Source organism: Ranitomeya variabilis, chromosome 4, assembly GCF_051348905.1.
Source record: "Ranitomeya variabilis isolate aRanVar5 chromosome 4, aRanVar5.hap1, whole genome shotgun sequence".
NCBI lineage: Eukaryota > Metazoa > Chordata > Amphibia > Anura > Dendrobatidae > Ranitomeya > Ranitomeya variabilis.
The window spans coordinates 80,331,993-80,359,005 of record NC_135235.1 but is presented as its reverse complement, the minus strand read 5'-3'; the positions used below and the strand labels follow the sequence as shown (position 1 = coordinate 80,359,005).

At 44.3% G+C, this 27,013-nt stretch overlaps 1 protein-coding gene and 1 long non-coding RNA gene across 3 annotated transcripts in view; one reads left to right on the top strand and one right to left on the bottom strand.

The window, feature by feature from the left end:
• LOC143769854 (uncharacterized) overlaps nt 1–20,977 on the top strand; it is a 76,045-nt gene extending 55,068 nt beyond the window's left edge. The window contains exons 1-3 of one of the 2 annotated variants that reach the window (XR_013214497.1): nt 10,151–10,280; nt 15,059–15,336; nt 20,195–20,977. This is a non-coding gene — a long non-coding RNA (uncharacterized LOC143769854). Of the gene's footprint in view, nt 1–10,150; nt 10,281–15,058; nt 15,337–20,194 lie in introns of those variants that run through there. The other variant, XR_013214496.1, reaches the window with a different exon arrangement.
• Nucleotides 1–26,384, bottom strand: part of CCDC6 (coiled-coil domain containing 6) — a 46,839-nt gene extending 20,455 nt beyond the window's left edge. Inside the window, exons 1-3 of the mRNA XM_077258850.1 lie at nt 25,873–26,384; nt 2,736–2,885; nt 712–840 (exon numbers count right to left, since the gene is read on the bottom strand). Coding sequence (XP_077114965.1) covers nt 712–840; nt 2,736–2,885; nt 25,873–26,133 — 540 coding nt within the window. The 5' untranslated portion in view covers nt 26,134–26,384. The remainder of the gene's footprint in view (nt 1–711; nt 841–2,735; nt 2,886–25,872) is intronic.
• Between the last annotated feature and the right edge of the window lie 629 nt (nt 26,385–27,013).

Sequence of the window (27,013 nt, the reverse complement as noted above, 5' to 3'; positions counted from 1 at the left end):
TGTTTCCTCAGCAACTGTAAACTTGAAACGTGTGGAGGGCAAGATGGAGTCAGTCAAGTATCAGGAAATCCTAAGAGAAAATGACAATGAAGCTGAAAAATCATTGGACCCTTCAAAGAGAAAATAATCCAAAGCGTAATTCTTAATCCAGTGTTGTTTTAGAAGTAGCCCCAGAAGAATTTGGAGTGACCATGACAATTACTTACTTAGACCCCATATAAAATTCTTGATAGGATTTGTAGAAGGCCATTACTGCACCCAAACCTAGAAAATTAGTGATCTGGGAGGCCATTGCCCCTGGAAAATGAGTAGATTTGTCAGGCACGCTGCCAGAAGGTGCTGTCTGGTTATGCATCACATTTGCAGCAGGTTGTAACAGCCAGAGGGGCTCTACGAAGCACTATAAATGGTCGTCCTGAAGAGGGTGAATAATTCTGAAGCTGCAGTGCGCAGTAAAAGTAACCTTTTGTGTTGAATTTGGAGAAACCACTTGTATATTAGTTGTTTTGAGCCATTTACATTGTTATTGGTTCCTTGTAAACGAGAACATTTGTACATTTTTGCTGTAAAAAACGGAGTTTGTAGTGGGGCTGAATAACTGACTGCCACTGTAGCTGCTGTTTTCTCTGCCAAGCGCAGCGCCACTCTGCTGTATGGGATGTGTGTGGTATTGCAGCTTCGCTCTACTCCCCTGCCAGTACAGAGTATTACCTGTTCTAGTGTTAGCTGTTTGGAAATGGTGTCATTTTCCAGCTTCTTTATTTTTTTCATTAATTTGTTAACTTGAAACTCTTGTTCTTGTTCCAGGTGTTGTTCAAGCTCTGCCTTCTCGTGCTGTAACTAAATATAGGGGCAAAGAGGGGAAAGTGTTAAATGGACAGAAGAGGAGTAGATTTATGGACAGTCCATCATTATATGCCAAACTAGTGAAATGGCCGACGATACAATGCAGCACAGGTCAGGTCTAGAGCCTCAGACATTTATAGGGCCTACGAAGCCATAGACACAAATTACGCGCACATGAAATATTCAGTCTACAGAATCAATCAATCCTCTACAGTCCTGTCATCAACTTGATTATCATTGTACAGAGGTAAAAAAGAAAAATGGAACACAGCCTAAATATACAGAAGGATGAGGGATCATGCGTATCGTGATTGTAGCAAAAAGCGGAGTCAGAGGAAAGATGATGGAACTGATGAGGAGTTCATTATTCTGTTTGGAAGCAATTATACAATTAGAATAACTAGGGAGGAAATTATTCTGCATTTCCAGGCTCCGCTCTGCGAGGCTTACATGTAATTAACACCTCAGATTTCGGATGGATGCTTACAGGGGTCCAGCAAATCAGACAAACCCCTAAAGGTACCTTCACACGAAACGACTTTGTAACGATATCGCTAGCGATCCGTGACGTTGCAGCGTCCTCGCTAGCGATATCGTTTAGTTTGACACGCAGCAGCGATCAGGATCCTGCTGTGATGTCGCTGGTCGCTGAATAAAGTTCAGAACTTTATTTGGTCGTCCGATCGCCGTGTATCGTTGTGTTTGACAGCAAAAGCAACGTTACCAGCGATATTTTACAATGGTAACCAGAGTAAACATCGGGTTACTAAGCGCAGGGCCGCGCTTAGTAACCCGATGTTTACCCTGGTTACCAGTGTAAAATGTAAAAAAAAACAAACAGTACATACTTACATTCGCATCCCCCGCCGTCTGCTTCCCACACTGACTGAGCGCCGCAAAGTGAAAGTGAAAGCACAGCACAGCGGTGACGTCACCGCTGTGCCCTGCTACTGCCGGCGCTCAGTCAGTCAGTCAGTGCAGGAAGCGGACGCCGGGGGACGCGCAGGTGAGTATGTACTGTTTGTTTTTTTTACATTTTACGCTGGTAACCAGGGTAAACATCGGGTTACTAAGCGCGGCCCTGCGCTTAGCAACCCAATGTTTACCCTGGTTACCCGGGGACCTCGGCATCGTTGGTCGCTGGAGAGCGGTCTGTGTGACAGCTCTCCAGCGATCAAACAGCGACGCTGCAGCGATCGGCATCGTTGTCGCTATCGCTGCAGCGTCGTTTCGTGTGAAGGTACCTTTAGTGAAAAATGTCTCACAATGATGAGCTGATCGGAGGGAACTCTGCTGCTGGGAGCAATCAGCATAAATGGAGGCAGAAAGAAAGCCACCAGAATAGTATTTCCATAAAGAAGCATTCGACACCAGCCAATGAAGTCAATGGGCCAGCCACGTCATGCTTTGACCAGCTGGGATACACTTCACTATCCTTATGCACCGTAGATAATACAAGTCCTACTAATAAGATCTGTGAAATTCCCCCCCCCAAAAAAAGATTAAACTATACTGAAATGTTCCAGTAAGCCTCCGTTGTGCAGATATATGTCATAAGTGTCGACAGTCACCTGCCAGTCATGGTCGCATTTTAATTAAGTGTCAGGTGTACAATACCTACTGGTCATGTATGAGACCCGTCTACACTTGGGCAGGGGACCGTGGAGGCATCCTAAGCAGCACCTCTCACCGCAGAACTGAGCGCCAGATAAACCCCTTAGGGTTACTTGGGTCAGAATCACAAAGTGTGTGGCATGCATGTGCATCTGTATGAGCAATTACTCCATTAGCTGAACATCTGGAGCCAGTGCGCTTTCTAAATGTAATACTGTCTGCCATCGGACACCTGATTCCGGGAACGCTGCCGCCATGTGCGAGGATCTAATCACCTGCATGAGCTTCCGTGACAGTTCATTAGTGAGAAACTCCTCTTCTTTCTCGTAGTTCACTGCAAGAGTTTCCTTCTCCTTCTGCAAGGCTTGGATCTTCTTAAACAATGTGTTGCTGATGAATTCTTCTTCTTGCTCAGCCCTCGCTTGCTGTGAAGAAGAGACGTGAGAAATGAGGGAACGCCATCAGCACATAACAGCTTACTGCAATATACATTCACGGAATTGTACCTCGCACGTTCTTTCATCACTAAACCTACTGAATATTGATTCCAGGAAAGTTTTGATGTGAGAAAGCGAAGTGTTAAATTTATAAACAGCAATGTTCCCAGAGATATACTCCAATTACAGCTATTGAGACAGGCGCATGTTCTTAGCAGAGACCTGCCAGGAGAAAATGTACAAAGCTCCGGGAAGATGAAAAACTACTACTTATTGAAGTTACATATGTTGTGTGGATGCAAAATGCCCAAAAGATCCATGTCCCGGCATACATCATTACATACGTGTCACCGTGAAAGCCAGGGAGGATATAGATGTCAATAAGGAAAGAAATCACCGAGTAATGGAGCAGTCCCTCAGACCCCCAGGAGTCCAGGCCACTTACAACAATGTGCACAACCTTTAGGGTACCATCTCACAGTGGCACTTTTGTCGCTACGACGGCACGATCCGTGACGTTCCAGCGATATCTATACGATATCGCTGTGTCTGACACGCAGCAGCGATCAGGGACCCTGCTGAGAATCGTACGTCGTAGTAGATCATTTGGAACTTTCTTTCGTCGCTGGATCTCCCACTGTCATCGCTGGATCGGTGTGTGTGACACCGATCCAGCGATGCGTTCGCTTGTAACCAGGATAAACATCGGGTTACTAAGCGCGGCCCTGCGCTTAGTAACCCGATGTTTACCCTGGTTACCCGGGGACTTCGGCATCGTTGGTCGCTGGAGAGCTGTCTGTGTGACAGCTCCCCAGCGACCACACGACTTACCAACGATCACGGCCAGGTCGTATCGCTGGTCGTGATCGTTGGTAAATCGTTTTGTGTAACGGTACCCTTACTCTTTAAAGGGGTTGTACCACTTAATGCATTTATCACCTATCCATACAAATGGATGATTGCTGGGGGTCCGACCTCTCAGATGCAAACTAATCCAAAGAATGGGGGAAACAAAATGCCCAGTGTGGATCAGGGCTGTGGAGTCTGTGTCTATTTTGATGGAGTCAGTATAAAAAGGACCTACTCCTAAAAATATAATACATTGGGTACAGTAGTACAGTGCGGGATGTGCTGTAAATGTTTTCAGTAGTATTTGGGAAAGTCATGAAATGTCTGTTCTGCTCCTGATATAAGGATCTGGGCTTTTAGGTGAGATGAATCTGTGCTGCACTTTATGTACATGCTCAGTAGTGACCAGTGCTGTGGAGTCTGAGATGAAATGAATCTGTGCTGCACTTTATGTACATGCTCAGTAGTGACCAGTGCTGTGGAGTCTGAGATGAAATGAATCTGTGCTGCACTTTATGTACATGCTCAGTAGTGACCAGTGCTGTGGAGTCTGAGAAATTGAGGAGTCGGAGGTTTGGCTTACCAACTCCACAGCCCTGGTGTGGATGCAGGGGTACTATGCCTATTTTAACACTGCTCCATTCACTTCCATACAAGTGACTGGAGCTGTGGTGGGGCAATCATTCTCCAAGTCAGTGAAAGACCCAAAAATAGGACCCGAGTGTTCGTATAGTTATTGCTAGAGATGAATCGATTCACAAGTCCCTGCTCCAGCAGTCACAAGTGTCTCAGCGTAAAATCATTTTTACGGTGTGACGCAGGCAAGACTTTGCACCTACTAATCAAAAGAGATGTTGTGGTTCCGAGCAGGTAGGAGGAGGTTTGCAGGGCTATGGTCCAGCGCTGGACCAGGGTCCGGTGAATACATTTACTCATCCTTATTTATCACCTATCTTGTGGATAGCGAGAAATGTATTCAGTAGGAAAAGCCTTCAAGGACAGCGGGATACCAGCAGTTTTATAGGCAAGAAAGTCTATGCACAGTAACGCTTGCTATCATTTTATCAGGTTAGTGATGGATGGTAACACTGCTCAGTAGAATAAACTAAGCTAACCTGTCAGCAGTTTTGGCCAATATAAGATATGGCCATCACCTTTCAGGGCTTATACACAGCATTCTATAATGCTGTATATAAACCTCCCAACCCGACCTGGAAGAACTAAAAAAATACGTTATTATACTCCACCTGCGGGGCGGTCCGGTCCGAGTGGTGTCGCTGGTCTTAGTCCGGTGCCTCCCTTCTTGCTATGATCGCCGCCCTCCTACTTGCTTCATGTGGCTGACGCGTCGCTTCATTACACACACACACACAGTCCTCGGCATTGTGCTCCTGCGCCGCCGCACTTCTCTGTCCGGATGAGAGCAGAGCAAAGTACTGCAGTGCGCAGGTGCTGGGAAAGGTCAAAGGGCCACGGAACCTGCGCACTTCAGTACGTTGCTCTACCCTCAACAGGACAGAGAAGTGCGCTCGCGCAGGAGTGCGATGCCGGGGAGCCTGTGAGGATGATGCAGGGTCATGTCATCCTCAAGAAGCAAGCAGAAGGGCGGCGATCATAAGATGGGAGGTGCCGGACCAAGAAAGGCAACACCTCATAGACAGGACCGTCCCACAAGTGAGTATAAGAAAAGTTATTTTTCAGTTCTTCCAGATCGGGTTGGGGGCAGATATAGCGCATTATAGAATGCTGCATATCAGCCCTGAAAGGTGATGGCCGTATCTTACATCGGCCAAAACTGCTGACATGTTCACTTTAACTGCTGATCAGAGTGATTTCAATTAAAACTATGCAAAGGACATAAACAGTAGAAGAGCCTTGAAGACTACATGTATTACCACCACCATATAAACCTATTAAAACCATTGCCAATTGCGTCCTTATGGTCTGGACGTCTCTCTGCACATGACCCTACATAAGTGAGCCACAAACTGAAATTTTGAAAAGGTTATGCGATAAAAGTTTGTATACTAAAGGAAGTCACAATAAGGCCAAATGCAAAATCGTAAAATGAGTTGTGCAACATTGAGATTGCGTTGTTGCAGTGAGAGCAGGGCTGTGGAGTCGGTAAGCCGAACCTCCGACTCAGACTCCTCCAGGACACCGACTCCACATACCTGAGTGAGACATCGCATTTACCGTAATCATTTCCTTTAATGTTGTATTTTGACTTCTGACTTCCTGCGACAAGGTGCCCAATGCTTCCATATGCGTTTCATTTTCCATCGCCAGTCAAACAGTGTCTTGAGAGTTGCTGCTGAGCGCCGTGCATCGCCGTCTAGCCACAAAATAAGCGCTGATTGATGGGACATCCGGATAAACATCTTTCCCGACCCTTTCGGAATGCTGAACATACTGTGGCCTAAACGTTGTTGTGGAGATCAACTATTCAAAGTGTATGGAAAGATGGTGGTGGGTGTTGCAGCTTATTACTGACTGCCCAGCCCCCCTGTAAGTGTCCCATACATAGCGCTGACCACTGCACCTTTCCAGGCTTTCCGCACAGGACCGCGAGAGTTTCAAGGAAACACATCCAACACAAGCCTTGTACAGCAGAAGGGTGTGGAGCGTCTGCCATAGCCAATTCATGAGCTCACCACATATATTTATGGAAAGCTGTAAAGAACAAGCTACAACAACAAGGCATAAAGCTGCTCTGACATCACACATACAATGAAAAATTATGCTTGTAGGAAATCATTAAAAGGGTTGTGCAGATATACAAAAAGTGGTTTGTTTGTAACAGGAATTGACTGAACAGAATATATGAAAGCACAAGGGAGGTGTCCGTCAGACCACAAGCGATAGCCATCCACTTCGGCTCAGGTAAAGGAGAGAACTTCCTCCCAGCTTCAGCACCTGACCAACGATACGTATGACCAGGACTGGTTCTCTGCATCAGTTTAACAGCTATATCTCTGAATGACATGTGATGAAAAGTGTGCTGACTTTGCTAGCCAGCCCCCTTAACTGGTAACATTGCTTTGCAGATAGAGAAGTTTTGATTCTGTGAACACAAGAGAATGTGCCAAGAGAGGTGAATCTACGCAATAAATCTACAATTCAGTGATGGCGTCCAGTGCCCAAACTCACACACTTTGCTTAGCAAAACAGTTTTGTTCACCTGAAACAAATAAATGCATGTAACCTGGTTAATTATCTGGAACAGGTTATTGTGCAAAACCAAGGTGTAAACACGGTAGCTAGTCTCCGGGGGAAGAGTATCTCCAGAGGAGCTCAGCTAGGAATCAACAGAAATGGATGGAGACTAGACCAGCCTGTACAGCCCTAGCATAGTGAATCCTAGTCTGGCAGGTCTCTCCCTATACACACTCCCATAAAGTAGAGATCTGTGCATTCAATGGAGCGGGTTAGGAAGAAGCTGCCAGGGACCTGCCTCTTTGACTAGTCATGGCTGTAGTCTGCAGCCAGTTTTCAGGTCAGAGTAAAACATACAGTGCAGACTCGGGAGGGGTTAAAAGGAATGTCCAGGTTTGACACAAGTTGTCACTATGCCACAGCAGAGCTGTGAATCCTCACATTTTGCTGCTGTCAGGATTCTCTGGTGCCAAGCGATCATATGACCACAAGAATGCAATATGCAAACTTTCAGCCACATTCCGACTAGACAAGCATGGCCCTGCTAAACACAAGTGAATTTAGCGTGACCGGGCACACAGTCGGAAATATGCACATCGCTTACTTGTGGTCACATAACCGACCAGTATTGCCACCAGCACCAGAGAATCCGGACCTGGCGCACTGTGAGGATTCACATGTCTGCAGTCACAGTAACTAGACTTTCGTGCCAAACCAGGACAACCCTTTTAATGTTAACCCTGGTTCTGCAGCATTAATCATCGGTCAGGTTCCCCTTTAACGTGCAGAGTTTTGGCTACATTGGATGCGGTGGTTCTGGTACCTTGCAGAGATGATATTCTTCAATTAAGAGCACATTTTATGCACGGACGGAGTCCTGCTCTTCATCTATTCCAGTATAATCTGATGAGTAGCACTAATGGACGCGTCTAACATCGTCCTCTGCCAGGAGGAATGATTCATGTTTGAGAGAAGGGAGCCAAAGCTCGGCTGGTCCTCAGCCATCTACCTTTCTAATTTATATAGCGTCTGCTGGCGAAATAATCCAACATATACGTCAACATCTTGGAGTTCAGGTAATGGAGACTTTACGGTAGAATTGTAGCAAACACAAGGAGTCCTTTCTTAGCAAATTTCATGTAGTGAAAATACAGGTGTTCAATAAAGTTGGGCTGGATTGTAATCTGCATAGTTTCTTCAGATTACACTTTTAGGTTAAGTTCACACTGGGCGTTTTTTCTGTGCTTTTTTAATGCGTTTTTTATGCTAATTTTCAGTTGTTTTTTTACAGCACCAGCAAAACCTATGAGATTTCACAAATCACATGCACACAGCTTGGATTTTTTGTCAACAGAATTTTTGCTTTGCATGGTTATTTGGACTTCGAGCATGTCACTTCTTTCAGTGGTATTATGTTTTACTGCGCTTTTTGTGACAAAACCTGATTCGGTCGAATAGGACTTTTTTTTCCAACACTAAACTTTATCAGCATGCACAAGAGACAAATCTAGAATGCCAAAACCACCACAAAAAACATGCTTTTTTCCTGCAGCTTTCTTGCCAAGGGATCAGGTTTTGCTGCAAAAACGCCTAGTGTGAACTTACCTGTAAAGGTCACAGATCTCACTGAGTAATATTTAATCAGTATACTATGAAAGATCGCAAATATAAAAAAAAAAATTCCATTAAATTTGCCTACAACCAAATCAATGCAAAAATGCCACGCTCCAGTGCAATTGTGACCCCGATTGGCCCCTTTAGGCCAAGTGCACACGTTGCGGATTCCAATGCGGAATTTTCCACAAAAACCGCTGCGGTTTTCACTGCGGATTTATGGCGGTTTCTTTTGCGGTTTCCTCTGCGGGTTTTCACCTGCAGATTTCTATTGGCCCAGGTGGAAACCCGCAGCGGAATCCGCAAAAAGAATTGACAAGCTGCGAAAAATAATCTGCTGCGTTACCTTGCGTTTTTTTCCGCAGCATGTGCACTGCGGATTTTGTTTCCCATAGGTTTACATTGTACTCTAAAACTCATGGGAAACTGCTACGGATCCGCAGCTGCAGAAACGCTGCGGATCCGCAGCAAAATCCGCAGCGTGTGCACATACCCTTACTCATTCCTCTGCAGTTGTGGTCTTTTCTCTTTGTGTGGCCTGTGGATAGACGGTCCAAGGTGAATCAGAAGAAGCAGAATCTCTCAGGGGGCATTCCATTTTACCAACTCCTCATCCCCTGCCTTCTTCCCCAGACTGAAGATCACACAGCCTCTCAGTGATCCCACTAATGGCCAATGTCCCATTGTTAATTAGTCAGCTATCCCTCTATCAATCTCAGGACAGAGCAAGGAAGCTACCTTCCATGTGCATCCATCACTGAAAATGGATTAATATCCCAAGCCCAGGAGAAATCTCAAATACACGAGAAGATGTGATGTATATGTAAATGCCCACACTATTTTTAGTGGATGTATAATACTCTTGTATGTAACTTGGAGGTCCGGTACGATTCTGTGAGAATTTTTAAGAAGGGGTGGCTTAAGAAGAACAATTCTCAACAGAGAATCATACTGGACTTTCAAGTTACATACAAGAGCCCCACAGGGCAAGGACAAAGACAGAATCTAATATTGCAATATACCGTAATTATTCTATTTTCAACCTAAACAGTCAATGCTGGAGATTTCCCTTTTTTCCTTGTTCAATATAAAGTTATCACTTTCACCCACAGATCTCTTATTTTCTCCATCCACATTCCCTGACCGTGCTCTCCGCTCCACTACAGACTAACCTTTATAATCCCAATCACCCACTCCTGTCTCAGACCTCGCTCGTATGGATGCTCCATGGTGACTGGTTCATGCAGCGTTATATGAATGCCCCTATACAATACAAGAACAATTGAGCTTGCATCCCCCCTATTTCCTCATAGATTGGAAGATTTAGTGTAGGAGGCAGCCCCTTTACTCGCCGCGCTCAGGACTCAGCATTGAATGCTCCTTCCCCTCATCTCTAGTGGTCTTCTATTGTCTCGTCTCACAGCACTGGGGGCTACAGGGAAGGTACATGTTTCAGATACAGCTGGGCAGATCAATTTGCAGACTGACGCCAACATAAGCAGCCCAACACCCATTTAAGCCCCAGCAGTCTTGTACTAAATCAGTCACCTGTATACACGGATACTGTCTTATTACCCAGATCTCTAGACTACACCTGCGTTTATCCAATTATCACTGGAATAACGTCTCCTCATTATAATCCTTTGTAATTATACAGGATCGAGCTGCCACCTGAAGCCTCAATAGCCTTCAGCAGAAAACACTAAATGTTTTGGGAGATAAATGGCACACGAACAACAATATAATGATGCATAAAATTACAATGTAAGTACCGCAAAATGAAGAAATAAAAAAACAAAAACAAACAAAAAAAAGCAATATAACCCTCCAGTGTCCCCATATCTAGGGAGGGGAGCGTTATCTAAAAACACCACTTATTTAAGACAATGGCATGTATCTATTAATGAACCAGTGCCATAGTTTATCAAGACACTAACTATTAGTTTTGGATAGCAGTCATCAATAAATACGGGAATATGGTTTATTTGTCGATGTGCAACTGTTACCAAACATTCTGGTGACCTACCCAAGTACCAAAGGCCATATCTCAGTAGCAGCAGGAAAATGTAATCCTGGAGGTACAGAAGCCACATAACTCAGCCGTGCCATAGCCTCAGCTTGTGTCCGGCATATGACCGCTGCCGATTATCCCACCTCTGCTATGAAACCACCAAGTGCACTACCCTGCACACAGCAGCGCATGGACAGACTCACTGATCTGTATGGAAGATTAACGGGGGCATTTTTTAATAAATTTGCAAACATTTCTACACTTCTGGGGGGGTTTTCCACTCAAGATGGGGTGCAGAGTATACATTAATGAGGAAAAAAAAAAATGAAATTTTTTGAATTTACCAAAAGGCTACAATGAAACATGTGAAAAATGTAAAGGGGTCCGAATACTTTGCATACCCACTGTATTTATATTTCATTTTCAATCTTGTAATTTCTAGAAAAACATGCTACAAACCATGCTGTACACTAGGAGGTGACCAAAGTAACTTGAAAAGTGGGATCCGCGCTGATCCTGAGAACAAGGTTCTGAATTGTTCTCTTGGTCCTTCACTATTCTGCATATTATCACCTTTTCCTTTCATTAAGGTTTGTGCCCACGAAAAGGTTTCCTAGAAGACTTCAGAAAAAAGCCTGTGGTCTTATTCCTGAAGTGGCCTCGCTGGCGGTTCTGCTGTCGCCGTCTTTTTTCCTGTGCTTCCAACTATAAAGAAAAGGCGGCTTCCAAGAGAGGCTGCCCCCAAGAATGTTACAAAACACTGAACATGCCCAGAAATGTCATTTTAACATTGCGTATTGTTAATTTTTTGTGGCACTTTTGCAAGTGGGTCTGAGGCGAAATCTGCTTGATAAAAGATGTAGTTTGCACATACCCTTATATCTATGTTGGCAGCTCACCCCGAGTGGTGCGTTCACAGATCACAGTAATCCCCTAAAGAACCTTTGTGATCTGATCATGTGCTGATTTCACAGGGCCCGGCCTGTGATAGGTGTACTGCAATGGGGCAAGCTGCTTTCACCATGTAGGTGAAGGATGAACAACGGTCATTGCCACATTATTTTCAGAAGTGCATTTTATGCTACTTGCACCTTTTTCTCTCTCTCTGACTATTTTATGTTTGTGAGCACGCCTATAAATCTTTACTGTGGCCGCCTTAGCACAGTGGATGAACCAGTCTACTTTCCACAATACATCTCCTTGCCTCAGGGCAGGTGCAATTGAAAGCGTCCCTATCCTCAGGTTTCTTGGACACAGGAATCCAAACAGTCTCTACCTGTTAAACGGTTCAATGATTAACAGCTCGCTCCCCGTCCTGGCACCACGCTGCTGTAAAGCTTTATAGTGCACTGCGTAGTGCCGAAGGAGGACGTGGCCCAACTGGAATTGTGGTGACATCCGCTCCACAACTTAAGACCGTGTTTACTTTAGTGCTTTGTGATTATGGAATTATCTGAATACATCAGGTACAGTTTTGTATTACTTCCTAAAAGACACAAGGCAAAGTCTGACATATGGAAGAGATGTCTAAGAAAAGTCCAACATGTGATATTCTAAGCTGGAAACACTGGAGTTCTAGAGGCAGCGCTGGCAGCACCGATACAGGACATGACAGATCGCAAAGTATGACAAGCAGGAATCAGACATTGGCTGCTTATTGCAGCCATGTGTTGTATAGGCTACATGTTCCATGTGACACCAGATTGCATCTAATAAGGTCCGATGTCTCACTGCAACCGGTGAGAATTGCTGTTGCCAGACACGTCACCGTGTAGTCCTAGCCTATGTTCATATCATGTATGAGTCCCACGCCAGTAGCTTTGTCGGGTCTTACATTTGAAGTCCTGGGAAACTGGATTTGGGCACATGTGCTTCCGGGGCCTAATTATGCAGATGAAGTCACGGTGCTCTCTCGGACCTCATTTATGGCCAGATCTAAACTGGACACAAGTCATCAACTGCATTTTGGTGCCCGCCTCAAATATGAAGAAGGGGACAGAAAAGCTTGACCAACAGAGCAAACAGTGACTTCGTCTGCATCACTACAGTCAATGGGCTTTTCAACACACATCACAATCCATTTTTCCAGGACACAAACCTGAAGAAGCCGCTGACGTGGGGATTAAACCTGATACAATCATAGCCTTACTCTGAAACACTGCAGCTTTTCAGAGAAAACATACTTTGACTAGCCGGCAGAGGACTAGTCTTCTTGTAGGAGTAGTGCGAGGTAAGTAGTAAGTAACCCAGCAACTTGTCCCTGCCCCATTCCTCATGGCTGACAGGTCTCTCACTGGGCACATACACAGCAAGATTTGTATATATGGAGAAAAAAAAAAGGCAGCTAGGGACGCCAAACAACTTTTCAAAGTATGTTTTCCCTGAAATGCTGCAGGGTTTCAGAGTAAAACATACGCTGCTGCAATATTGGAGTATATAACTCATACTGAGTAAGGATCAAGCAGCGTAAATCTACTCCCATGAAAAAAAAATTGCAGAACATCCTCTCCTATAACTGTTGTGGTGTGCCTTGTGTTATTCCTCCTGAATACTTACTGACAAATGGAAAGTACAGTTTTGTCTGGCAAAGACCTGCAACCCCACAGTCCTGTACTGACTGGATACTATCATGAGATACATCGCCCCAACCTGTAACGGCCAAAAGTCAACTGCGGCTAGGACTGCGTCACAACAAATGAGGATAGCGAATGTGGATGTGCTGCAACCTGCAGGTTATGGCATCCACAAATAGGGGGGGGGAAGACCACCATTTTGGATATCCGTGTATTAATATTAATCATTAGAAGTGACTGGCAGCACATTTGGGAGCTTCTTGACTGGTGACCTTGAGTCGTGATCCTTGTGGATACATCTTAATAAAGGATGTATCAAAAGGAGAAATAGGAGCAATCAGGTATGATAAGTTAAAAAAGTCATTTATTAGTAATTCAAAATATGGAAAAAGTACATTATAAGTAACACCATCAAGTATATAAGAAAAACGTACGCAGGAAGGAGACACAAAAATCAGGAACCAAACAATTGCATCTGCCCAAGTTGTGCAAACAATTTACATTGTATAAAGTGCAAATGCAGTAGTATATCACATTTAAATGGCAAGCCCATTCATCCTGCGGTAAATATCAAGTGACTCCGTCAGAATACGGCCCAAGGGAGAAAAAATGCTTACCAAAGGCAGGGGTTGAAGGGTCCTGAACCGGGTGTGGATACCCCAGACACCCCCATCTTAATAAAGGAACAACAATACAGATATATATTGTGTACACACACACCAGGTCCTCTTCAAGGGCATGTTCCCACATAGTAAATACTAGTCAGACTAAAAAAAAAAAAATCTAATGTGTACACTGTGTAACCACCTGCAGCGTAAACTGACTTCTAGTGCAGATTTTCAGCCCAAGTTTCCGATTTTACATGCAGATTTCACTTTCGGGCCAGAGAATCCATAACTAGTTAGTATGAACATACCTATTTCTATAGACTACGGCTGTCGGCACAGATAAAAAATAAGGTAAAACCTGTGAGACCCCATAGAGCTGTCCCCTGCTCTAAGACCAGAATGCTCTAGTAAGGCTTTGTGCACACGTTCAGGATTTCTTGCAGAAATTTCCTGAGCAAAACTGGACATTTTCTGCAAGAAATCCGCATGCATTTTTTTTTTTGCACTTTTTTTTCCCCCGGAGCTTCCCAATGCATTAAATAGCGTGAAAAACGCGAAAAATCCGCAAAATTAATGCACATGCTGCGTTTTTTACCGCTATGCGTTTTTTTTCACGGAAAAAAACGCATCATGTGCACAAAAATTGCGGAACGCATTCTAAATGATGGGATGCATAATGTATGGGGTTTTTATGCGCTTTTATAGCGAAAAAAAACGCAACATGTGCACAGTCTTACTTCCAGACTGCCCTGCAACATCTCCAGCTGTCAGTTTAGCTTTTGGGAAGGTGAGACAATATAAAAGTGCACTTTATACACAATATTAATGCAGGTAAGCAAACAAAAAGGTAACAAATGCTATACTCACCGCAATGAAAGATTATTTATTCACAACACATCCCACAGCTTGTCTAAAAAGTATCCTGTATGGATATGTGTTATATCAAGGGGATTCTCATCCCTAAAACAGCTGTCCCAAGGTCCTGGCAATGCAATACCAACAGTTTACAGCTGACTAGGTGCTTATGTCCAACAAAAATGATACCATGTTTGTAGAAGTGCACGGGGGGAGTGTCTAAGTACTTTGCTTCTTCCAAGGGCATTGACACACCCCCAGTGCACTTCCAGCCTGCTTTGCATATTGCTTCTATGCTAGGTTTTTCATGACTGGCACTCAACAATAAAAAAACAAACCATTTTTACTGGCACCTACACAGACATAAGATTACTTACATATGTAAAAATGTATCGGCAGGTTCTCTTTAAAATTTCCACTAAAGTGTTATTTCTTATTGCATATCTAAAATATAGCAGGTGGAAATTGAAAGTAATTGTAATTTCTAAATCCCAGAAATCTCCTGCACATTTGGGGTCGATATACTACTGCAATGGAAAATGTGCTACATCAACTACAGAGCTTTGCAAACAATGAAACAACTACTTATCCGGATACTGACACGAATGCTGGAGCTGCAACTTTCTGCACCGTTTCATTACTACTCCCCAAGGCGTGGGAAGAGGCGTCTGCAGATTACACTGTGTAGGGGGCATTGTGAGCAGCGCCGTACAACTACTCCAGGCTGCTTGTTCCACGACTGCACAGAAGGAGCAAACATTTCTGATTAAGAGGTAATCATAGATAGAAACTCAATTTAGGAACCTCCAGGAAAATAAAATTGTAATAAAACCTGCAACTATCACTTTGGTTTACGAGTCAGAAGCCTCAGAGCTGGATGTCTACTGTCAGTCTTCAGCCATCAAGAAATAACAGATGTTCTTGCCAAATTCAACTAGAAACAAAGTGTCAAACAATCAGTTTACGTATTTTGCTACAGAATTATTGACAATAGTTAAGGACTTTTTATTTTACTTATGAGGCAGGTAGTTGCCAACTAACATAACAGACCGCCCCTGCTGGTGATTCTCGTTTCCTGTTTAGTCATGTAGACCACAATTCAGAAGAGAAGGAACTGCTCCGCCGACGTGATGTCACAGGAAGCAGGAGATTTGCAGGCAGGAGCGGAACATGACCGCCCTGAGATTGTACATATTAGCCTATGAAACTGTCGAATTTGGGTGACAAGATGTGCAGCCAGATGATGCTGACAATCATGTAATGCTATGGGGGGCTTTAAGTCTTGGGAAAGCAGTGACAAATTCACCTGTAAGGGCAGTTGATGCAGTCTAAATTAAGGCGGATCTGTTCCCAAATTTTACAACACAAACTGTAGACGATATTAAATATATATTAGACCTGATTGGACTGGTGTACTTAGAAAATTAATGTTAAAATGGCTGTATAATCCTGAGTCCAGCTATATAAAGTGTAAGAGCTGATTCCAAGTGTATTCCATCTCCACCCAGCCAGACTGACTGACTGACAGCCGCAGCTTGTACTGAGAAGTAGGGGGAGGAAGCTGTTAGTCTAGGAGTGCCTAAAATAGGTGAAAATCTGTCAGAAAGGCTGTATTATGAAAGTTCAAAGTAAACACACTCATCAGGTCCAAGAGATATCTAATGTGTGCAGCTTGTATTGTGAAATCTGATGACAGATCCTCGCTTAAGTACTCCGGAAATTTGGGTCCAATAGAATAAAAATAAACATCCAGATCTTCTATTCTTAACTTTCAGACCTCTATTCAGTTCCTAGGCTGTACTGTGCGACACTAACTGCTCCATACATATACATTACAGTTGTCCAAACCTGGCCATGTCGGCAGGATCATCCGCTAATCTTATGTGTATGGTGGCCTTCTGGTTCTAACCCCAACAGATGATGTAGCGGGAGAGAAGGATCTGGCCTGTTGAATGTCAGCAGTCGATCTGTTCGTTCTCCATGTAGAGATACACCTCTGCCATAGGAGTCTGGCTGCGGTGCTCTCAGAGAATACAAGAATATATAGCTGGGCTGTGCGGTCCGGTCTGTGGAGGAGTCAAGAGGTAATAATAGAGAAAAGTATTCCTGTGGATTATTTAAAAAAAGCCATCTATTTAAGTCAGGAGAGACAAGCGTCGGCCTTCACGCTGGCCTTCCGGATTACTCACTATCTTTCATGTAGACTGGAACTTGTGCATTCCTCTACTTATACTTGTCACTGCTTCTTCAGAAACGCCCTTCAGTCACATTCCAAAACAGCAGTAAAATGTTACCCACCTCCCACCTTACCTCGGCTATCTATATTAGCTGGCAATATCTGCTTGTTATAAAGAAAAGTAGAAAGATGCAAAAAAAAAAAAAAAAGGAGGACATACAGGTCCTGCCTTTCCCTGGAGCATCTGGCAGCTTAAATAAGAACTTGCGCAAAAGGTAACCTGTGCCAACTAGGAGAGCTCCATGTGCAGGGTACATGACTGTGAGCAGCTCTCTGCGGAGAGACCAGTAAAGTTACTACTTATTGTTATGGCACCCGATTAACCATTAATTACATCAGCCTGCCGACATGGAAAACGCAAGTAAATCAGATTAAAGTCCACCCTGCAATGACGAAGGACTTGTCTGCAGCGAGGCAATTAACATTACACAACCCAGGGATAGAGTCCACTACTGGATGATAATTTCTCAGCTCTTGGAGTCACTGCTAAGAAACTAAGAATTTAAATGGGTTTTTGTATTGTTTTACATGGTTAAAATTGCAGTACTTGTAAAAAAAACAAGAAGCCTCGCCACTTGCTTGTTAGCAAAAACCCTCTCAGTTCTTAAGACCAGAGGGATTTTTATTTCTTAAGTTTACTGCATTTGGCCTAGGTTACTGTGCACCTTGGCAGTGTATCAGCAGTAGCCGGTCTCTTAGGGAAGGCGCGCTCCATTTCTACGCTCTTCGTTACTCTTAGAAGCAGTCTGCATTGCTGGATCACCCCAGCTTCAGTCCCCCATGCTACCTGCACTATCAGAGAGCCCAGTTTAGGTCATTAGTGGAGCCTCGCCGCTGGTCCGAACTGTCAATCAGGATCACATGTTCATGGCAAGCAGGAAGGCAGGGAGCAATATGCTCCAAGAAAAAAGCCAATGCAAGAATAAACCTATGAAAAGGTCTGATATAAAACCATCAGAAACATAGCTGAAAGACAACACTTATCCATCTATTATATTAGCTGTATCTGATGGAGCCAGAATGTCCCATTCATGCACTATAAGGATGGCGAATATTCCAAACCCATATAAGATAAATGGTCCGTTCCCATTCACTTCTACGGAAACTGCAGCAACAGAGAACATTTCACAGTGTACGGCACACATTGCTTTTCTGACTCTGTAAACTTGGCTGTGGATAGAGCTGTAAAAAGTAAAACATACAATTCATGGACAATCCCTTTAAAATACATTTTCCTTGCAGCGTCCAATGCGCAGGAAATGTACAGCCAAATCCAGAAAAAGGGGTGTGTGGATATAAAACATCCTTTACATTAAGATCCACGACAAGGAACTGGTTTTCACCAGCCCAAACCATTCGACAAAGTATTTTGGTGCTTAAATGTCACGCAAACTCAAGCACTCAAGAAGGTGACAGTACTCAAGAGCTAAGCAATGGAACAGTTATCAAACTTACCCAAAAATGAAGGGGCCAACAGGAAATCTCTAAGGATAATGACCTGCCTGACTTCTGGGCATGATCCAACCAGGACAAGGCGCCTCACAGTAAGGCTATGTGGACACGTTGCGGAATAGCCTTAAGAATTTCTGGTGCGGATTCTGCCTCTCCTGGCAGAAAAAGCAGCTGCGGACTCGTCGCGTTTATGCTGCTTTTTTTTGCGGATTTGCTGCGTTTTTTACCCCTGCAGATTTCTATAATGGAATGGGTACAAAAACGCTGCAGATTCACAAAAAAGAAGTGACATGCTACTTCTTTTAAACCGCAGCGTTTCCGCAGCGGATTTTCCACAACGTGTGCACAGCTTTTTTTTTTTTCTCATTGATTTACATTGTACTGTAAATCAATTGCGGATCTGTAGCGTTTCTGCACCCCAAAAAACGTTGCGGATCCGCAGAGATTCCGCAATGTGTGCACATAGCCTAAAGAGTTGTGGCTCATCAGGAAAAAGCATGGTCTAATCAGCAACACAGTGCGCCAAAAATGCACCAGAATTATGGCGCACATTCTGGCACAAAGACAACTAAAATGTGGCATAAACTTAGACTTACAATACACCAGCATGACTCACTATGATAAATATGGTGTATGTTAAGACTGTCTAGTCTAGGGCCCATACGATTTTTGTGTACATAGTGAACAGATCGATATACTGAAGAAACGATAATTTTTAAGTTTGCTAGTGTTCATAAGGGCATAGTCAGAAGGCCGTATAAATCGACCAGAGATCAGAACAATGGCTATGGAGTTGGAGTAGTGGTGTCGGTGTCCATTTTGACAGAGTTGGAATAAAATGGACTGACTACTAAAATATATAATAAAATGGGTTCAGTATACAGTGTAGGATGTGCTGTAAGGCTATATGCACACGTCAGGATTTTCTGCAGAATTTTCCTGAACAAAATTGGACTTTTCCTGCAGGAAATCCGCATGCGTTTTCACGTTTTTTTCCCGGAGCTTTCCCAATGCAAAAAAATCTGCAAAATTAATGAACATGCTGCGTTTTTTACAGCGATATGTTTTTTCGCCGAAAAAAAAGCAACATATCCACAAAAATTGCGGAATGCATTATAAATGATGGGATGCATAAGTATGCGTTTTTATAGCGGAAAAAAAAAGCGAAAAATCCTGAACGTGTGCACACAGCCTAAATGTTCTCATAAGAATTTGGGAAAGTAATAAAATGTCCTATAAACGTCTGTTGCTGATCTAAGGATACCGACACTTAGTGGAGATGAACCTGTGCTGCACTTTATGTACTTGCTCAGTAGTGACCAGTGCAGGGGGAGTCGGAGTCTGGGAAATTGAGGAGTCAGAGGTTTGGCACTGATCAGAACGCAGTGCACGGACTGGCTGGTGGCTCTAATGACCCAAGCATGGCAGCTTGATATATTTCTATGCAGCTGTCACTCGGGTCAGGAGAGCAGTCGGTCAGTCCGCATACCGTCTTCTAATCTCGGGCAGATTTATACTGACTGCACCCCAAAAACATTCTTTCCTCAGTCGGTCTAAATGAGCTCTAAGTTTGCAATGTTTAGGAGCTAGAATTGGTAAAAAAACATCATAATGCCAAGAAAGCGGTAACCTGGGCAGCACGGTGGCTCAGTGGTTAGCACAACAGCCTTCCAGTGCTAGGTTTAAATCCCACCAAGGACAACATCTGCAAGGAGTTTGTATGTTCTCCCCGTATTTGCGTGGGTTTCCTCCGGGTTCTCCGGTTTCCTCCGGGTTCTCCGGTTTCCTCCCAAATTCCAAAGACATACTGATAGGGAGTTTAGATTGTGAGCCCCGAATGGGGACAGTGATGATAATGTCTGTAAAGCGCTGCAGAATAAGAAAGAGCTATATAAGCAAAGTATAATAAATAAATAACCTGAATTTTGTATCCATTTGCTTAGAACTCAACCCATCCAACTCAAGCAAAGAAGAGATGCTGCAAAAAGTGGCTTCAATACAGACATTATGGCCAATTTTACCAACTCCCCGTGGCTTCAATACAGACATTATGGCCAATTTTACCAACTCCCCTTGAACACTTGTGGACCTTGACAGAGACCTAAGAACAATAGTGGGAACAGAGGCATAGACATTAGGCAACTACTTACCTCCAGGAACCCAGTCCATGTTTGGCATGCAAAAAAGAACTAAAGTATTGGGGAATGAGAAATCTCAGATACCAATAGCCTATCAGCCTAATATTTTTCTGCCAACATCTTTGGAAGTTATTTTTGTCTGAGTAAAATATAAAGTTCTCCTGAAATGTCTGCTGCAGTGCACCTTTACATGGATTTACGCCAATGAAGACTCGCTTTGTAAAACTTGTGTAGGACATTTAGGAAGAACATTAGTCAAGTTGCTGAAGACAAGGCAGCTGTCTCATATACACTCCTCACAGTATCATATTCCAGTTGTCATGAAAGCACTCCTTTTAGGTGAAGGCAGTCTATAAGAAAGGAGAAAGTGACAGCCATAGTCACTGCATGGTTTAGCTATACTAGTCATTCCCCTAAAAGTAGATCTGTAGGAATGATTCATGAATTAAATGCAGTTCTCAATAATGTAGAGCCCCGCTGGCTGCTGAAAGACCCATGTATTAACCACTTAGGGTATGTGCACACGCTGCGGATCTGCAGCAGTTTTCCATGAGTTTACAGTACCATGTAAACCTATGGAAAACAAAATCCGCAATGCACATGCTGCAGAAAAAACGCGCAGAAACATTGCGTTGTTTATTCCGCAGCATGTCAATTCTTTGTGCGGATTCCGCTGCAGTTTACACCTGCTCCATAATAGGAATCCACAGGTGTAAAACCGCAGGTGGAATCCGCACAAAAACCGCGATAAATCAGCGATAATTCCGCAGTGCAGTTTACCTGCGGATTTACAAAAACAGGTGCGGAAAAATCCGCAAACATCCCACCTACGTGTGCACATACCCTTAGCGTAATGAAAACGTATGCACAGGGATTGGAATAATGCTATAGGATGGGACACAGAAGACATGTCACTCATACAAAGTGCGGATTAAATATTTACAGCCATACCACACTCCCCATCACACAAGATCCCTCCAGTCAGAAGATTAAAAGAGGTTTTCTAGACTTTAACAATCCCACTCACAATATAAAGAAAATGAACGTTATACACGCCCATGAGAAGTGGAAACAGCACTCTTCCCTAAATAAACCACTTACCCATACTATGCAGTTCAGGATAAGCAGCTATTATGTATAGCCTGTGTTAGCTATTGTCATTCGGGAAAGGGTGGCTGAAGGCAATAGGGTCACTACAGCACCAACAAAGGTTGTTCCCAATGTTTCCAGATTTCAATGCAGAAAATCTGTCATGTTCAATTGTGGGCACACAACATAGATCATGGCATAACTAAACATGAGCAAGCTGTGCTCACACCTGATCTTAGTAATAACTATTCTCTGCTCTAGAATTACCGATGGAGAACAGGACCGTTACATAATGAATGTAAACAGCACCAGAAAGACCGTATTAAGTATGATAGAGGTGCAGATAAAAAAAAAAAAAAAAGTGCAGCACACTTGTGCCCAAGCTATACCAACTATAATATAAGAACATGTACAGACCTGGCGCAAAGCTTGTGCCTGATCTATAGTATATTGTATGCAAGAGTACAGACCTGGCGCAAAGCTTGTGCCCGATCTATACTATATTGCATGCAAGAGTACAGACCTGGCGCAAAGCTTGTGCCCGATCTATACTATATTGCATGCAAGAGTACAGACCTGGCGCAAAGCTTGTGCCCGATCTATACTATATTGCATGCAAGAGTACAGACCTGGTGCAAAGCTTGTGCCCCATCTATAGTATACTGCATGCAAAGGTACAGACCTGGCGCAAGGTTTGTGCCCGATCTATTGTATATTGCATGCAAAGGTACAGACCTGGCGCAAGGTTTGTGCCCGATCTATTGTACAGTGCCTACAAGTAGTATTCAACCCCCTGCAGATTTAGCAGGTTTACACATTTGGAATTAACTTGGCATTGTGACATTTGGACTGTAGATCAGCCTGGAAGTGTGAAATGCACTGCAGCAAAAAAGAATGTTATTTCTTTGTTTATTTATTTTTTTAAATTGTGAAAAGTCTTTTCAGAGGGTCATTTATTATTCAACCCCTCAACCCACCAGAATTCTGTTTGGTTCCCCTAAAGTATTAAGAAGTAGTTCAGGCACAAACAACAATGAGCTTCACATGTTTGGATTAATTATCTCTTTTTCCAGCCTTTTCTGACTATTTAAGACCCTCCCCAAACTTGTGAACAGCACTACATGGTCAACATGGGAAAGACAAAGGAGCATTCCAAGGCCATCAGCGACAAGATCGTGGAGGGTCACAAGGCTGGCAAGGGGTACAAAACCCTTTCCAAGGAGTTGGGCCTACCTGTCTCCACTGTTGGGAGCATCATCCGGAAGTGGAAGGCTTATGGAACTACTGTTAGCCTTCCATGGCCTGGACAGCCTTTGAAAGTTTCCTCCCGTGCAGAGGCCAGGCTTGTCCGAAGAGTCAAGGCTAACCCAAGGACAACAAGGAAGGAGCTCCGGGAAGATCTCATGGCAGTGGGGACATTGGTTTCAGTCAATACCATAAGTAACGTACTCCACCGCAATGGTCTCCGTTCCAGACGAGCCCGTAAGGTACCTTTACTTTCAAAGCGTCATGTCAAGGCTCGTCTACAGTTTGCTCATGATCACTTGGAGGACTCAGACTGACTGGTTCAAGGTTCTCTGGTCTGATGAGACCAAGATCGAGATCTTTGGTGCCAACCACACACGTGACGTTTGGAGACTGGATGGCACTGCATACGACCCCAACAATACCATCCCTACAGTCAAGCATGGTGGTGGCAGCATCATGCTGTGGGGCTGTTTCTCAGCCAAGGGGCCTGGCCATCTGGTCCGCATCCATGGGAAGATGGATAGCACGGCCTACCTGGAGATTTTGGCCAAGAACCTCCGCTCCTCCATCAAGGATCTTAAGATGGGTCGTCATTTCATCTTCCAACAAGACAACGACCCAAAGCACACAGCCAAGAAAACCAAGGCCTGGTTCAAGAGGCAAAAAATCAAGGTGTGGCAGTGGCCTAGTCAGTCTCCTGACCTTAACCCAATTGAAAACTTGTGGAAGGAGCTCAAGATTAAAGTCCACATGAGACACCCAAAGAACCTAGATAACTTGGAGAAGATCTGCATGGAGGAGTGGGCCAAGATAACTCCAGAGACCTGTGCCGGCCTGATCAGGTCTTATAAAAGACGAAAGGTTATTCCACAAAATATTAAACCTAGGGGTTGAATAATAATTGACCCACACTTTTATGTTTAAAATTTATAAAAATTTAACTGAGCAACAAAACTTTTTGGTTTGTAAGATTTATGCATCTGTTAATAAATCCTGCTCTTGTTTGAAGGCTCTAACTTATTTGCATCTTATTAAACCTGCTAAATCTGCAGGGGGTTGAATACTACTTGTAGGCATTGTATATTGCATGCAAAGGTACAGACCTGGCGCAAAGCTTGTGCCCGATCTATACTATATTGTATGCAAGAGTACAGACCTGGCGCAAAGCTTGTGCCCAATCTATAGTATAACGCATGCAAGAGTACAGACCTGGTGCAAAGCTTTTGCCCGATCTATAGTATATGTAAGAGTACAGACCTGGCACAAAGCTTGTGTCTGACTTATAACAGCTGTATTCGATTTTAGACCAGAAATTATTCCTAATATTTTTATCAAAATGTACATTCATTCTTCCAGAATTGGAACAATTTCAGCACAAAAAAACTGAAGTAGCAGGGGCACTGTCCAGTGAGATTATGTACAATTAAATAATTGTAATTTATCACACATACAGTGCCATGGAATTAATGCGGCTTTAAAAAAAAAATAAAAAAAAATTGTAGTCAAAGCCTGATTTTCCATGGTGATGTCCTCCTGTTAGTGCATAACAAATCCATTTTGCAATGGCAGCTTATCAATTTTCCTTTTTCACTGGCCAGACTACCTATCGGGGACATAGCCTTAGAGGGTTATGCAAGTTTGGAGAAAAAAAAAAGTTGCGTTACGCCACATAAGATTAAGTCCTTACAGCTCGTCTCTTTCTTTGGTTAAAAGCGGCCAGCACACAAGTTCAGAAGCCCATCAGAGCCCGCAATGGTCACATAGCATCACGACGCAGAGCAGCAACGTCAATCACTGGTTATGTGCTGACATGTAGTTTGTGTGTTACATAATTTTTTTATTTTTTTTTTAGGTTGGATAACACGTTTTACATGATTCCATCATAAACACGTATCCTCCGCTAAAAGGGGGAAAATCCTCTGGCACAAGCTCAGGTCCTACAGGCACAAAGGACTCCAAACTATGCGCATTCCTTCCTATTCCTAACATTTGCCATACAGTATGGAGCCCCCCATACCCATCAGATCAGCAAGTTCTCACAATTTTTAGCTAAAATTGACAACTAAAAAGGGGTTGTCTGGGACAAACAACAATGACTTATCCACAGCATAGATCATCAATTTACTTGCTCCTGTGCTGGCCCATTGCAAACCATGTCCAAAGCTGCAACAGCACAGCTGTGTACACCGCGGGGGCCGCACCCGGGGACTGCATAATGTCTCCGATTCAAATTAACCAGAGATAAGGGGCCATACTGAGCAGTGGCAACCACACAGCTGTGCTGTTCCAGCTCTGTACACTGTTTACATCCAGCAGCAGAAATCATTTGAACAGTGGGAGAAGCGGGTATCGGACCCCCACCAATCTTAGACTGAACCTATAATTTAGCAATATCATAAGTATGTACCTTTTAAAGCCCCTGATTTCTATAAGTCATCCATGTAAAGGCGGGCCAGGACCACCAGAGAAAGAGCTCTACACAAGAGTGGACGGGGGTCCCCAATATGAAATCCATATGTCCTTATTCTATAGACATGGGGTTACTACTTAGGCCCCACTGAACATTACTATATCAGGGCTGCATCCCTCTCCCCCACACATGGGGGTACGGAGCTGATTATCAGTAGTATACAGCGCTGCAGATGCTCTCACGCTACGACTGGCATAGAGATGGCATGGAGTGTAGCTGCGTCCATAGATTAGACTGGCATGTCAGTGACGGAATGTGCACAGTTATATGACTAACGGCTGTACTCTACAGGCTAGAGCAGTGGGTCAGAGAACACTATGTGCCGCACCAATCAGTGGTGGCACTACATGTACCAGCATTTCATCCAAGATTCTGTAGGGGGCAAGGGGCACAATCAGAGCCGTAGTTCCCCTGCTGTGGTGGGAGGATTCACGCCAGGACACATAGCTCCCCAGCTGAGGAGAGGGGGTTGCACACTGGGAAATGTAGTACCCCAGCTGTGTTAAAGGGGGGATTGGATACTGGGAGGTGTAGTGCCCCAGCTGTTGGGGGGGGGGGGGAATGCTCTGGGAGGTGTAGTTCCTCGGCTTTGGGGAGGAGTGCACGCTGGGAGGTGTAGTTCCCCGGCTGGCGGGGTGCAGTGCTGGCAGGTGCCGCCCTGGGCTCCGCTACTCACTATGGTGACGCTGGCTTTCCGCAGGTCCCGGTTCTCCTCCTGCAGGGCCTTGCACTTCAGCTTGTAGGTCTCCAGCTCGATTTTCAGCACTTTGTTCTCCTGCTGCAGGGAGGCCAGGCGGTTAGTCAGCTCCTCAAGGCGAAATGGAGAGATGACGATGCCGGTCGATTTCCCGGAGGTAGAGGCTGAGGAGGACGTCTGCATAGCGGCCGAACTGTTTCCCGCTCCGTCCGTGTCACTCTCGCTGGCGCTGTCCGCCATCACCGCGGCTTATCACTGGGAGGAGGGATGACACAGGACAGGTGGCGGCGGCGGAGACCAGACACTCGCCCACTGTGTGAGCGCACACTGCACTGCGCACACTCTGCCTCACCAGAGAGCGCGGAGCCGGGAGGGAGCGACCGCTCACCACAAGCTAAGTCACTAACCCACAGCGCCACCGTCCGGCCACCGTGTGTACGACACGTGCGCGAGCCTGGGCCGGCTCTTGTGCTCTCACGGCCCTGACTTTGCACGTGTATTTTGTTCTTTCTGCCTTATCTTTATTAACTCATTAGGACGTTTTCCGTTTAAATTTTTTCTCCCCTCCTTCCAAGAGCCGTATTTTTTTTTACTTTTCCATCATTGTAGCCATATGAGGGCTTGTTTTTGGCAGGCGGGGATGATTTGCAGTTTTGTTTGACACCATTTGGTTTATCATATAATGTAAAGGAAAAAAATTCCAAGTGCGATGAAGTAGTAAAAATCACAATTCCACCATTGATTTTTGTTTTGGGTTTATGGGGTTCACTGTGTGGTAAAAATGAGCCGGTAATGTGATTCTCCAGGTCGGTATAAATCTGGCGATACCAAACTTGCCTGGGTGTTTTATAATTATTTTAGTGAAGAATAAGAGATGTAGCCGGTGCTCGTCCCAAAAATGACTCTACCCGAGAAAAACACCCGTGCAAGGACTAAAGGGCAGAAGAAGGAAACATGAGCAGTGGTCGCTACTGAATTATTCATAAAAGAGAATAAATGGCATGACAGGCGCGGGCAGGTGCGGTGGGTGAGGCGATAAGGCGGCGTCCACACCACCAGCTTTTGGTGCCACAAAAATACACAAACGCAGCGTCTTACAGTTCCAGTAAAGTGGATGGGA